Source organism: Mustela putorius, unplaced genomic scaffold (genome assembly GCF_011764305.1).
Source record: "Mustela putorius furo isolate JIRA1106 unplaced genomic scaffold, ASM1176430v1.1 tig00003834_pilon_pilon_pilon, whole genome shotgun sequence".
NCBI lineage: Eukaryota > Metazoa > Chordata > Mammalia > Carnivora > Mustelidae > Mustela > Mustela putorius.
In genome coordinates this window covers 121,698,243-121,713,380 of record NW_025421987.1, presented here as the reverse complement: position 1 = coordinate 121,713,380, position 15,138 = coordinate 121,698,243, and the positions used below count along the sequence as shown (strand labels likewise).

Genomic DNA, 15,138 nt, shown 5'->3' with positions numbered 1-15,138 from the left:
AGAACTGGTATCCCATGGACTACACAGATAACAGTTAATTCCTAAATGGAACACATTGGATTTGGTACTGAATGAAGTGCTTCCTGTTTTGAATATCTCTAGTTATTGTGTATAAAAGAGAGAAGAAGGATTATTTTTATAAACGTTTCATATTGTTAAAATTAGTTTCAGTGGTTTTGGGAGTTGGGAATATGGAAATTTTCAAGGTTGATGCTTCTAAAGAAAGCAAAAGCTGCCTGCCTAGCATTTCAGTGACTTGGATGAGAGAAAAGTTTAGATAGACCATTTAGTTCTTTGGTAAAAGGAAGAAGAAAATTAGCAATTTAGTGTGGATAAAATGGTGGTAAAAATGGACCCTCATTCTTTAACTTTTACACAGAAATCTAGGAGTTATCCAATGGACAATTGCTTTTATTTTATTTATTTATTTTAATTTATTATTTTATTTATTTATTTTAAACCTTAATTTTAGTCAGGTTAATAGAGACAATAACCAATGATGGCAGAGCAGAATGTCAGCAAAACCAAGTATGAAGGAAAACAGTTTCTTTTGTCCTATCAGAGTTACAGTCAGCAAAGAGCAGTTGTCGTAAAACATGACTTAGTTCTGTCTCCCTTTCTCTCTGGAATCTCTTCCTTCCATATTCTTCTACTCTGTTTTCATTTCATACTCTAATCTAGGAACTGTAGTATAGAGATGCTTCCCATGTGGCCCTGAGCTCCATCTATCAGGCTGTTGCCTTTAGCTCACTGTCAACCAGTTTATCAGTACTATGGCCATTGATGCCCTGTGTTTTCATCTCTCCTCTGTCATTTCTCCTTATCAATTTCCTGGGAACATCTCCTGTGTTTAACACAAAAGAAGAGATCTCTAACTGTGAGATGCAGACATTGGCCTCAGAGAAGGTACTGTGGTCGAAAGAGGCTTTTCTGTACTCCCCAAATCACAGTGACTCTGTTGTTATTGATAGCTTTCTTCGTTGGGGTTTAGCAAGTGAGTCATTTATCTAGAACAGGGGGACAGAGTGAAATCAATCATGAAAAGGCTGCCAAAGGCGACGGCAAAGATTTTTCATTTGTAACTCATTCAGAGTTAGAGAACTTCTGTTTAAGAGATGAAAGAGGAATGCTTTGGTTTTCTTCTTCAGTCACATAAGATCAGAGATTTCAGATCTATTTGCTGAGCATTTTATGAAGAAATACAGTGAGGATTCAGTCCAACACGTCTACAATTAAAAAGGATGAATTCTTGGGGCCCCTGGGAGCCTGCTTCTGCCTGCCACTCCCCCTGCTTGTGTTCTATATCCCTACACTGTCCAATAAATAAATAAAAACTTTTTTTTTTAAGCAATGGATTCTTAAAAGTGACTTTGAAATATGTGCTAGTTATCTTTTAGAATTAAAAAAATCCAGGGCATGTGGGTGGCTCAGTGGGTTCTGCCTTTGGCTCAGGACATGATCTCAGTCAGGGTCCTGGGTGGGCTCGAGCCCCACATCAGGTTCTCTGCTCAGGGGGGAGCCTGCTTCCCCCACCCCCTGCCTGCCTCTCTGCCTACTTGTGATCTCTGTCTATCAAACAAATAAATAAAATCTTAAAAAAAACTCTTAAATAAAAAACAGGTTTTAGTAGTGTAGCAAAAGTATTATATCATCAAAAATTATTTGCCCACAGATTTGTTTCTGAGTAGCAAGCACTCTAGTTTTGAACATAATGTTGACTCTATTTCCAATGTTTAGGTCATACTGAAAAATTTAATCTTCCTTATAAAACTGTGTGTATATCTGTCATTAAGATGTTTTTAAACCTTAATTGATGAAGCAGCATTTCAAAACAGGAATAGATCTTACAAATCTCTCTTACAGAGATGAAAAAATTGAGACCCTCCAAAGGTCAAATAGCTGCTTGATGCCACACAACAGTTAAATGCCAACTCATGAAATACACTTTCACTTTTAAATAACATCTCTATTCTTCATAGCACTTAATAAATTTGTATTTATTTACTTATATATTCATTGTCTCCCTTAGCATAACATAAATGTTGTAAGGCCAGGGGTTTTGGGTGTGTTTCATTCACTGCTATGTCCCAACATCTACAACAGTGCCTGGCAACGTAGTAGGTGTTCAATACATATTTGTTGAGTTAATGAAAGTACATTTAGGGCAGAGTATGGGCTATAGTGCTTTTTCAGTTTGGTGTCAGGCCATCCATGTTTGCTGGCTCAGTAAGAGAAAGTTTCATGTAATAGGTAGAACTTGATCTATGTATTAAAGGCTGGCATTGCTTGGTGGTGAAGGGAATGAACGTGCTAGATAAGTGTTGCCATGAACTAGGGGCAAAGATCTGGAGGGAGGCTGGCCACTAGTGTTTCAAGATCATACATACTTTTCTCAAATTGGACCTGGTGGAAAAGATAGCCTGACAGCATGGTCAGCACTACCAAGTTTTTTCACTGAGAGAGGTGAAAGTTCTTGGCCTATTTGACTTTGACTTGAACAGGCCAAAGGTCAAATAGTCGTTTGGTTGTCCAGTCAGACATCTGTCTTCAGGATTCAGAAATATGACAGTCCCATCTTCACCACCACATCTGCTGTGATGCCTGTTTTTTCCCTAACTTATTGACACAGTCCTCATGAAAGGTGCCAGATTTCCCTATATAATAAAGAATGATGATGATGATGATGATGGCACGTTGCATTTGGACAGCATATAGGATTTTTCTTGACACTTGCACTTAAGTGTCACATGAACAGATTCTGTGCTGCAGTGAATTGCAGTGTCATATAAAATGATCTGAAATCAGTTGTGCTACCTGGGCAGTGTCTGCTGACCCTAGTGGGGAAATGAAAATTGAGTCTAACTTGACTTTTCATTTTCCAGTTAAAACATCACATCAGTTAAAGGCAGATCGACAGCCACACTGGTATTCATAGTTCCTATTTTGCATAAGACAGCATCAATCTATTTAGTCTTTGTACTATCTTGAGTTTTAGATACATTCCATATTAAATGTTTCCCTGGCTTAAAGAAGTATTGCATTAGTCAGTGAAATGATGGGTCAGTTTTAAGAGTTATTACTGCTCATTCATGGAAAGTATATTGATGAAGATACCCAATGAGTGTCTTGCCATTCTAGCTTATAAAATGCTGCTTAGGCCTAAATCATGTATCTCCCTGAATCCAATCCACAGGAGGCAGGTGACCCAATGAGAAGGTTTGGCATTTAGGAACCAGTCCTGGCCTACCTTGACCTTGGAACTAATGAAGCTATTATGATAGTCCAGTGTATTTATTATTTAACTAAATCATTTATAGATAAGATATGCTCATTGGGCCTGGATTTAATATTTCATATATTCATATGTCTTTTGTACTTTAAAAGAACTTTCAAATCATTGATTTCATTGGTATTAAGACACATTAATGCACGTCTCCATGTAACATGAGAGAAATGCGGTACTTTTTGAGAAATGTCCCAAAGGCCATATAAATATAGTGCTTTCATTATTTTTATAAAGTAAATGAAGAAAACCATACTTAATATGTAAATAGCTTTTGGTATGCCTTTCTATAAGAAGGATGACTTAAACAGAAACAACAGAGAGTACACAAATAACATTCCAACTAGGGTTGCCAGATAAAATACAGAACGCCAAATAAAATTTGAATTCCAGATAAACAACGAGGACTTTTTCAGTTTGTGTCCCAGGTATTATGTTTTTTTAGTATAAATTTGTTCCAAATATTGCATTATTTTAGTAGTTCACATTTAACTGACTGTCTTGGATTTTTATTGGCTAAAACTGCCAATCCCAGATGCAACATAGGATCAGGCGGGCCCTAAAATTTGTGATAAAGGTTTTCTTCAGGCATAGTATATTATTCCATGGTTCTTGAATGTGTCATCCAATTCTCTTTACTCTCTGAAAGAAGTCTGTGTTTAAAAGGTTATTGGAACTGTTTAGGTATCAAATATGTTTATCTGCTTAATGGCAGCAGGCTTCTATGAACAGAGAAATTTCTGTGATATGAGCGTTCAGAACCTCTGAGGATAAGACTTTAAATGACTGTTAATAACCAAAATGATATTACCCATTGGCTGTCCTCAACTGTGGATCTCATAGGCATAAGCTAATATATTCCAAACTGTTCTAGTTTCTTCTGCCACACCTGTTCCCCCTGTATCTATGTTAATGATACTGATACCCACTCCGTCATTCAAGCCAGACACTTAGAAGCCTTGTTGATGTATTCTAAGCAGGTAGAACAGTGCCTGGTACTCCAGAGCCTAGACTGCTTTTTGCTCAGCTCTGCTTATCTCACTGAGCATCTGAGTATCACATTGCTCATCCTCCAGAAAATGCCCCTAGCCACGTGTTTCCTCTAGGTTCGCCCACCTTCCCTCATTTCCGTTCATTCTCATTGATTCCCATCCCACCATAGTAATGGGTTTTTGAGCTCTTTCTCAGCAACATTTACCCACCTCTAGTAATAATAAACGTGCACGTACACACACACACACACTTGTGTGGGTACATCCACTTTATCCATCCTATTATTGCTAAACGTTCTATATTGAATCATTCTAAGATAGAGCATAATTCGCTTTTCAGCCTCAACAAACTATAATTATTGGCCTATACATTTAATTATGTCACTTCAGGTAAGATTTTTGTCCTTGAATTCATAGGGACTTTTGCCTCTTCAGTGAGCAAATAATGGATCTTGTGTCCCAGACAGATAGTTTATATTCTTTTAAAATTTACATTTTTGTTTCTTTTTCACTTAACAATGATAAATTCATTCTCTTTCTCCTCCTTCTTTAAGGCAGTCTAGGGAAATGAAAGTTTGATGGCCAGAACCTGAGAACTAAATGTACTTTTTTAATAGACTTGGAATTAATATATTGCAGTGGGATGCAAAAATCCCTTTCTATCCTTACCCAGTGAAGCAAATATTATTGGGTGAATTATTTCAATACAAGAAACTTATCTCTAAATATTTAGCCTTAACTGTGTCCTAAACAACTCAAGATTCTTTTATTAGTAATTTCTAATATTTGTTAGGCAAAATTTTCTTTTACGATGTCTCCCAACACCACTTCTAAGATGCGACATCATTATCTTGCCAATGAGATACATTTCAATAATAGCTTTTCAATTTCTCTAAAAATTCTAATTTCTTCCTTAGTTTCACATGCCTTTCAACAAATGAATCTCCCTCAGCTCTAGAATTTCTTTCTGCTCATTAGTGCTATATATAAGTTCATTCTTATGAACTCAGGGTTGTCACATTTTGTAAGTTTATCTTCTGTGGCAAGTACTAGCCTTTAACAGGTTAAGTTTATCTATGGGTTACTAGTGTGATAATGGTGGACACAGGAACTGGGGATAAATATGAAGTGGCACATGCTGTGGAAACATTGGATCTTGAGATGGCAAAGGTTCAGTGGGATGCAAAGTAGCCAGCCCCAAGTATCTCAGATCAAGAAAAAGTTCCCATGCCCCCACACATGTGTGTACCCTCTCTCTCTCTCTCTCTCACACACACACACACACACACACACACACACACACACACACATCTTTAAAAACCAAAGGATTCTTTGACATGCAAATGGAAGCAGAAATGGAAGTAGAAAAATAAAAAGACATATTTATATCAGGAGATAATGTTGGGGCAAAAATAGCCACATAATTCCACCAGGAATTATGAAGAAAACAGACCCCAGGGTTTAAGATGGTTCCCTGGCGCTATCTCCCTGGTACAGAAGCTCTGGCCTTTCTCCACAGAGATACCTTGGCCCTTTTGCTACACCTCAGAAACAGCCCTTGAAATTCAAGAGGGGTACATGGGTGGCTCAGTTGGTTAAGTGGCCAACTCCTGATTTCAGCTTGGGTCATGATCTCAGGGTTTTGAAATCAGGCTCATGTAGGGCTCTGTGATGGGTGTGGGGCCTGCTTCAGACTCTTTCTCTCCCTCTGCCACCCATTCCCCCGCCAAAAAAAGAAATTCCAGAAAATGTGAGGGTTATTGATATTTGTTGTGTTCTCAGCACTGCTTGGTAAAATAGACAAATCATTCAGAGTCCAGGACTTTATCCTAAGAATCGGTGGTTTGTAACAGAGCTACTGTGTGATGAGGTATGTGTGTCTGAGGGGCTTGTGGCTGTCGGTTAGATCTGGAAATTGTCCACATATGGTTTTAATGGAAGACTTAGGTGTGAAATAAATTATTCAAGGAGAGAGTGAAGAGTGAGAAGAAAAACATCATTTAGCACCCGGATGAAAGAAAAAAGTGCCATTATATGGGAACTGGGAGGACGGAAGGGACTATCCTTTGTAATATTGCAGCCTGCCTGCCCCGATCCATTCCTGACTCTCTTATTCTAATCCAGGTTTTCCATTTTCTATAGCATTTATCTTGTTGATGTATTCTAAGCAGGTAGAACAGTGCCTGGTACTCTGGAGCAGTTTATTGAATAAATGAAGAAAATAATGTCTCAACAAGTAAGTTTTAGTTGATAGTGTCAAAAACTGATGGGAAGTCACCTAAAACAAGTGAGGCAGTTAGTAATCCACTGGTTCTCTAAGGGGAAACCCCACCAATGGCAAGATAGGAACAGATGCTGGACTAGAGTTGGGTTGAATGATGGATGGTAGGTGAGGAAGTGTGAGGGCCAACAGGAATTACTCTTTCAAAAGACTTTGCTTGGAACTGAAGAAAAAAGTGGTACTCACAGGAGGATTTGGGGTCAAGGAAGGATTTTACATTATTTGTTTTTGTGTTTTTTTAATGATTGAGACTCACAGGACAATGGCAGAACATGATCTGTTCCCTGGAAGTGGTGAAGGGATCATCTTTCTGTTAGGGGAAGGTCACTTTAGTGGTTGTGGAGAGGGTGGCCTAGAGCTGGAGAGACTAGGCTTACGGACCTAGCTGGGCCACTACTATCAGGCCACTACTATCCCTGACCATGCCAGTGGGTCTCTTCTCCACTGGCTGTCATTGACCACCATTCCTTCCCCTTTGTCCTGCTCTTCTGCTTCAACCCCCTGGAATGCCTTCTGAAATTAGCAGTCTCCTCTTAGTCTCTCTGAGATTTTTACCTCCTGGATGTAGGTGAAAACTAGTTTTCTGAAGGTCCTATGATGGTGTTTGGAGATAGGCCTTGAAGTACTTGGTTTAGATGAGGTCAGGAAGATGGGGCCTTCATGATGTGGTCTTCTAAGACTATCAGTCACCCCCAGCACAGCCCTTCTCCACCTCCCAGCCACGTGAAGATACAGCAGGAAGATGGCCATTTGCAGGCCAGGAAGAGGACCCTTATGAGGGGACAAAATTGGCTAGTACCTTGATCTTAGACTTCCCAGCTTTCTGAATTGTGAGAAATAAATCCCTGTTTATTCTTGCTTAAGACATTCCATCTCTGGTCTTTTGTTATGGTACCTCAAACTGACTAATACACGATTCTATTTATTTTGCCGCTCAAATTGTTCCACATTTGGTCACTGGGAGTGCTTTAGGTTGTGTTCTGTGTCCCTTTGACATAACCTCATCATTAGAAGTTTTTTTTTTTTTTCTTTTGAACCCTAACTTCCTGGCAATACAAGATTCTCCAGGTTCATTTAGTGTATATATCCTCCCCCTGTCCTAGAATCAGGCATTTCTCCAAGGAGTCCTGATTCTTTTTATTAGAGAATGGTATTAAAAAAAAAAACAAGATTGGGGGCACCTGGGTGGCTCAGTTGGTTAAGCATATGACTCTTGATTTCAGCTCGGGTCATGATCTCATGGTCGTGAGATGGAGCCCTGTGATAGGCTCTGCTCTGGGTGTGGGGCCTGCTTAAGATTCCCTCTCTCCCTCTCTGCCTGTCCTTCCCAACACTCATGTGCTCTTTCTCTCTCTCTCTCTCTCGAGAGAGAGAGAGAGAGAGAGAAAGAAAAGAAGAAAAGAAAAGAAAGAACCAACCAAGATCTGGTGCTGAGAGTGTTCATTGCTACTGGGATGTTGTCATTTCTAGGCCTCTTCAGCTGTCAGAGCAAGGAGATATATGTATATGTGTGTACTATCCTGTGTATATACAGCTATCTAAACTATTTCTATATGCAACCATAGTTATCAATAATGTCTAAACATGAGTTCAGTGTGTTGTCTCCAACTCTCTTTTAATACCCCCGGTAGAGTACATCTAACCACTTTTTTCCTCACTTATCTGTAGAGTCCTTCTCCAACAGTGAGAAATCTGGCTTTTGCTAACTGCTAATTCCAGAATAGATATATAGCAGGATCAGAATTTTTACTCTTTACCCCTAGAGTAAACAACTTTGTTGACTAAAGGATAGTCCTAATGTACAGTACCTTTTTCCTATCATCTTACTGCTTCCAAAGCATGGAATGCTTCACAAATTTGCATGTCATTCTTGTGCAGATGTCAGGCTAATCTTCACTCCATCATTCTAATTTTAGTACACAGGCTGGAGAGAGCCCAATAATCAAAACCTTAACAAACATGATAATATGACGATTGTAGGAAAGAAGAATATACTTACCTATATACGAAAACCTTTTGTTTACTCTGTTATCTAGTTTCATTAACTTTGGTCTTTTTAAAGGAAAAAAGATCCCCCTCTGAACGGACATAAATCATCATATTGTTAAATTATTTAAAAGTTATCAAAATATTCATGTTTTAAAATGTTTAAAAGACATCAAGGTCCACTGTTTTTCTTGTTTACCTCATTTAGTAAATAAGAATACTTGACCATTAGCAACTTAATTGTTTATATATCAGTGAAGGTTTAGTGGTAGAATTTTAAGATCTAAACAAAAATTTATCTTTTTAAAAAATTAAATTAAGCATCTTTCCAACCTCATCTTTCTTCTGCATTATTTTCACTATCAATAATTTATGACTTTGTAAAGCAAAGGTCGTGTTTAGTGTCCACCCCCATCTCAAAGGCTGCTGATTATGAGTTATGTTTACTTATTTATTAAAATATTTATAATAAATACATGTTGCTCCTTACCATCCACTTAACTCTTTACTACCCCTGGTTTCACTTAAAATTTTTTCCAGCTCTGTTGAAGGATTATTAACAGTTAAAAACTGTATACAGTTAAGGTGTACAATGTGATGTTTCAGTGTACTTACACATTGTGAAATAATTACCACAATCAAGCTTAGTAACATATCCATCACCTCACATAGTTACCTTTTTTTAAAAATTTTATTTTAGGGGCGCCTGGGTGGCTCAGTGGTTTGGGCTGCTGCCTTCGGCTCGGGTCATGATCTCAGGGTCCTGGGATCGAGCCCCGCATTGGGCTCCCTGCTCCGCAGGAAGCCTGCTTCCCTCTCTCTCTCTCTCTCTCTCTCTCTGCCTGCCTCTCTGCCTACTTGTGATCTCTGTCTGTCAAATAAATAAATAAAATCTTTAAAAAAAATTTTTATTTTATTTAAATTCAATTACATAGTTACCTCTTTGTGTGTATGATGAGAATACTTGTGATCTGCTTTTAAGAAATTTCAAGTCTATAATACGTTTTATATTAGATACAATACCATGTTATGTATTAGATCAGCAATAATAAAAATAAATACTTTTGTACAACTGACAATGGATGTAATTTTTACACACTTAATTGCAAATATTTTAACCTTGGCCAAAAGAACCCCTATTTTTGTTTAGTATCGCCTAAGTTATGTTTTATTTTGTCACTAAAAGATTTTGGATGACTGGATCACATAGGAAATAACCATTTTTAAAATACAGAATAATGTTCTTGTTTGGAAAAAAGAAAACCCATTTTAAATTGTGTGTGTATACTACTTAACTTCTTTCCTTTAAATGAAGCATTGCTAGCTATATATCTCTGTATTTTTATAAATGTGGGTGGGCTTACCTTAAGCAGGGAAATTGGAAAGACAACAAATTATTTTTCAAGTGTTTTCTAAATGATAACCACCAAAAAACTTATATGATATCTGTAAGTTGTGATTGAATCAGTGACTTTAGTCATATTTCCCAAAGTCTGGGTTCTTTTGAAGGTTAAAAAACATAAGTAGGTTTTCTCATAGAACCTGTAGTAGTTTCCTAAGGCTGCCATAACAAACTGGCGTTGGCTTAAATTTCTTTTCTCACACTTCCAAAGGCTGGAAGTCCAAGATCAAAGTGTAGGCCAGTTTAGTCTCCTTGGAGACCCGGATTCCACTCTCTTGTTGCGTCTTTACATGGTTGTTCTTCTGTACGTGCACGCTAATGGTGTCTCTTCCTCTTCTCGCAAGGACACTAGTCATATTGGATTATGGCCCATCACAGTGGCATCTTCTCAACTTAATCATCTCATACCAAATTACTTTAAAATGTATTTTAATTTAATTTAAAGTATTTAATTTTCACATTCTGAAGTAGTGGGATGGGGACTTCAACATCCGAATTTTGGGGGGACACAATTCCAACCATAACAGAACATTTTGTTGTGGCTTCTAGAAATCAGACTCTGTATTCTGTTTGTCATTGCTTTGGGTTTTAATTATGTAATTCTTACCTGAGAGGATAGTTGAAGTTTATCCTGGAAGAAAAATGCTAGTTGGCAACTGTGTTGTTTGTCTTTAATTTCCCTTTATTATTATTTTTCAGAGAAGTAATTCTTGGTCTTTTTCAGGGGCTTGTGCACAGCTTTGAAAATCTGATGAAAGCTATTATATCACTTAGCTTTGACAAACTGCCTCAAAACTCAGTGGCTTAATACAATAAACCTTTTTTTTTTTTTTTTTAAATCAATACACTGTGTGTTGGTGAATTGGGCTGGTCCCAGTGAGGATTGCTGATCAGTGTATTGGGTGAGCTCAGTATGCATTGCAGTCACCTGGTTTCCAATGGCTTCACTCACATGTCTTATGGTTAACTGTCTATATGTACTGGTGGTGGAAGTAATTGGTCATATATTATCATCATCAAGCAGGAAGACTTGGCCTGAGTCACCTGGTTGTGTTCATAGGGTTTTCAAGAGCAGAAAGGAAGAAAAAGCCCCAAAGAGTAAGTTTAAGTCTCTCCTTATACCACTTTTGTTGGTATCTTCTTGGCCAAAGCAAGTCATATTAAGTCCGGATTCAACGTATAGAGAAATAGACTCCAGTACTGGATGGGAGTTGTAAAGCCACAGTGCAGAGAGGCACACCTGTGGGAATAAGAGGAGTTTGTGGTCTCCACAGAGAAGGAGGAGGAGGTGAAGTGATGAGAACAATCAACTGAGTAAACTCTGTTGTTACAAGTGTTTTCCCCCAGGCGGAGTAATTATTTTTTCAGAAGAAATGAAGGCTCTCTTCCAAAGAAATACAGTTGCTGGCTGTTGAGAGTGAAAGCATACCAGGAACAGGAAATGGAAAAAGGGTCTGAGGGGAAATAGGTAGAATGCTCATAGCATCTGCTTCATGAGCTTTTGGAAATGTGAAACAAATCCTCTGAGTTCTCCGTAGATTAAAACTTGAGAAATTTGCCTGTGGGGAAACAAAGACTTTTTTTTTTCTGTAGAGGACATTATTTTTTGTTAAGGCATTTTTTGAATGTGAACAGTTGATCAGGTGACAACAGGAGATACTTTTTTATACAGTTAAAAAAAGCAGAGCTCTGGAGATTTCATTCACAATTCCCCCATTGCCATATTATTGAATTCAAAATACCAAAAATGAAAATGCTCAGTTGAGAGACCTAGAAATCATACTTTTCCTCTGCAAACATGTAATGTAAATCTAAAATCAGGAATTCATAGTCTCATAAAAAGAGCAACTACTTGATTATTCCTGATAGTCACGATTGATTATGTCTACACTAATTGCTCTAATATCAGTTTGTCAGTTTCTTTATACCTTAATCCACCATCAAAGTTAACTCTTAATCCCTCCTCTATTTATGTAGAGGGCTGAGCATAGTCCTAAATACATCATAGAATGAACTGCTAAACTATTTAATTTAGGATGTATGGGTATTAAAACCTTCAACCCTTGACCGAGTTTCATTCTACAAATATGATAGAGGAAACTTAAATTACTCCAAAATATCCAAGGGAACTTCACTTGCCTCCACATTAAAAAAAAAACAACAACAACAAACAACAAAAATGTCAAATCCGTAAATTCTAATGGCTTAAGTTTATTTAAAAGCTGACAGTTTCCATGCCCAGATTGGAAAGGGAATTTCAGAAGACATGAACCTGATGGATGTTGTCATTTTCTGCAACATATTTAGATTTGGTCTTCTTCCTGCCTTATATGCTATAGTTGAGTAGCAAAGGACAGGGGACTGTATCAGTGAGTTTTTCCCATAATAATGCTGATTAACAAGTCACAAAAATTTTGGTGGCATTCAACAATAAGCATTTATTGTCAGACTCACAGGTCTAGGTCTTCTTCAGGCTGTAGATCTATGCATCATCTGGGTTAGATCTATTTCATGTATCTTCTGCTGGACCCAAGCTGGTGGGATAGCAGTCACTGGGATATGTCTTCTCTTGGTAATGGACAGAATATCCTAGAAGGACAAATGAAAGTGCTCAATATTTGTTATGACAAAGGCTCTGGTCTGGTTCACTGACATTTCCATATTCCATTGGCCAAAACAACACAAAACAAAAACAGAGGCAGGTGTGGATAATGCATACTGCTCACCAAGAGGTCATTGTAAGAGTGAGATGCACAAAATCTCCAGAACGGTAAAGAACTGGGGCCAACAATTCCATCTACCACAGAGGGGTAATTGTTTCTGGAAATAAAAACTTCCTTGGAAATTTAATGGGCAATATTTATATGGTACATTGATATTTAGTGCTTAAAATGGAATTGTATGACTGTGCTTCTTGATTCATCGGAGTCTGGGAGAATACAAAGATACTTTCTATAATAAGTTTACTTGAATCAGTGAGGAAGAGTTTCAGTTCTTTTTTTCTCATATCTCCCAAGTATTGCTTAAAAATTGGACTCTTTTTCTGTGCTGATTTCTTCTCCTTTTTTCAGTATCTATTAACACCCTTGTTTTAATTCAGCCCCGAGGTACTCAAGAGTGAGCCATATGGGGAGAAGGCTGATGTCTGGGCGGCCGGCTGCATCCTTTATCAGATGGCAACTCTGAATCCCCCCTTCTATAGCACCAACATGCTCTCCCTGGCTACAAAAGTAAGCACTGTTGGGAGACAAAAGGGTCTTGTGTTGCTAAAAATGCCATTCCTTTTCTTCCTAAACAGAACATTTGTGATTTTTATAAAACCATCAATTAAAAGCAGGCACATTGTTTTATTGGCCACATGATCCAGTTCATTTTTTCCCCTTTCTTCTAAATATACATCATGTACTATGGTGCATTCCCCCTATAATTGTCTTCATTTATCATAGAAAATTATACAAATAAATATATCAAATTACTTTTGGTCTTTTGTTTTTAATTGTGGTTGGGACTGCCTGCAATCAGCACTTGATATTATCCTACACTCATTTATTGGGGATCTGAGGCTAACTTTAACTCAGTTTGAAGAATACAATCTGTGCTCAAGAGCTGCTTAATTGATGTTAATTTTTTATTTGTTGGGGTGTTTTTGTTTCTGATTAAAATTTGTGCATGGTTATAATGCTCATTGAGTAGCTTTCATGTGGTGGCCAAGTATTGTACATACTAATGGCCTCTTTACGTCCATCATGCTGGTCTGTCTGTTTTGCAGATAGTGGAGGCGGTGTATGAACCGGTGCCAGAAGGCATCTACTCTGAGAAAGTGACAGATACCATCAGCAGGTAATCATTCTCACCATTTCAAACCCATAGGGACTATCAAGAAATACTTCTCATCTCTACAAATTTACTGTGTAAATATTCATGAAGAGGAAGGCTCCCAAATAATCCAAACCTAGAAAAATATTTATGCATCACCAGTAATGGTGACCATCTGGAAGCCAGTGAAGTATGTCCAAAAGGAAGTGCTATATGCACTTGAAATATGCAGCCATTAGAATGATTCTTCAGAAGGCTTTGTATCAACCTGTAAAACAAAGATGATAAGAAATGAACAGGATGTAGAGCTGTTTGTAACTATGATAAAAACTGTAAATACATGCATGAATGTCGGAAAAGACTAGACAAGGACATTAGAAACTAAAGAAGACCGTGTTAGATGATAAAATTGCAACCACTTTTTCATTTCTATTTTTAAATTGGTAATGTTATGTTATATAATAATTTCCCAAAGAAAGTCAGATAGAAGTGCTCCAGCCATCAATATAATAGGAGTTTAATGAAAGTCATTTCCTGTTGCATTCGCAAAATTCTGACCTCACAGGACTTGTCCCAGCTGACTTGTCACCCTTCTCTCCCACTTTCCTTCTGCTCCCTCACTGCCAGCCACAGGGAGCTCCATGCGAGTCCTGGCATGTGCCTGCCTCTGGCCCTTTATCCTTCTCCTCCCTTTTCTCTGACTTCTCTTTCCTCTGGTACATGCATGGCACAGGCCCCCACTTCCTTTGTGTCTCTGCTGTTATTTCCCACCATCAGGGAGCCCATTCTGATGCTCCCACAGCCTCTCCACTTTTTTGCCCCCTTGCCTGCTTTCTTAAGCTTGCAGCACCCATCTCCCAACATGTTAGAAACGTGTGTGTGTGCGTGCGCATGTGTGTGTGTGCATATGCAGACATATTTCTTTATTGCCTGTCTTGTCCCCACCAGAAGGAAAACTCTACAAGAGCAGAGACTTTTCCAATCTGGTTCATAGTTCTTCCAGTGCCCAGAGCAATGCCTGGGACAAGATCAACCCTTAACAAATACTGGTTGTATGAATAAATGACTTGTTTTCCGACTGATTGTTATTTCTATGTCAACACATGCTTTTAAGTTAGCTCAAGATTACTTCCCTGCCCCAGAGCTGAGTCAAATCATTATTATAGAAATCCCAGAGTCACCCAGATAGAATACCTATCCATTCTCCTGCCATTTCCCTATAAATGGTTCTGTATCTATCCTGGCACTTAGCACCACCTCTGACGGCATGTAAGAGATCTATTCCCTTCACTTTCTCCTCCCAGCTCATCCTCACAGTTTGTAGAGTTATATCTTGAATCTTTCCTTGCCCAGCACTATGCTGTCCTACAGTTCTAAG

General features: G+C 38.2%; 1 protein-coding gene and 1 non-coding gene across 11 annotated transcripts in view; one reads left to right on the top strand and one right to left on the bottom strand.

The window, feature by feature from the left end:
* Window positions 1–15,138, top strand: part of NEK10 (NIMA related kinase 10) — a 238,958-nt gene that overhangs the window by 130,158 nt on the left and 93,662 nt on the right. For all 10 annotated transcript variants that reach the window (XR_006609259.1, XM_013057173.2, XM_004754326.3 and 7 more), the window contains 2 exons: window positions 13,045–13,174; window positions 13,714–13,784. Coding sequence is in view for 9 of the 10 variants with exons in the window: in XM_013057173.2 (XP_012912627.1) it covers window positions 13,045–13,174; window positions 13,714–13,784 (201 nt within the window). In the remaining variant the exon portion in view is untranslated. The remainder of the gene's footprint in view (window positions 1–13,044; window positions 13,175–13,713; window positions 13,785–15,138) is intronic.
* LOC123394611 lies at window positions 8,390–8,493 on the bottom strand. The gene has a single exon (XR_006609368.1). It is a non-coding gene; the product is annotated as a U6 spliceosomal RNA (small nuclear RNA).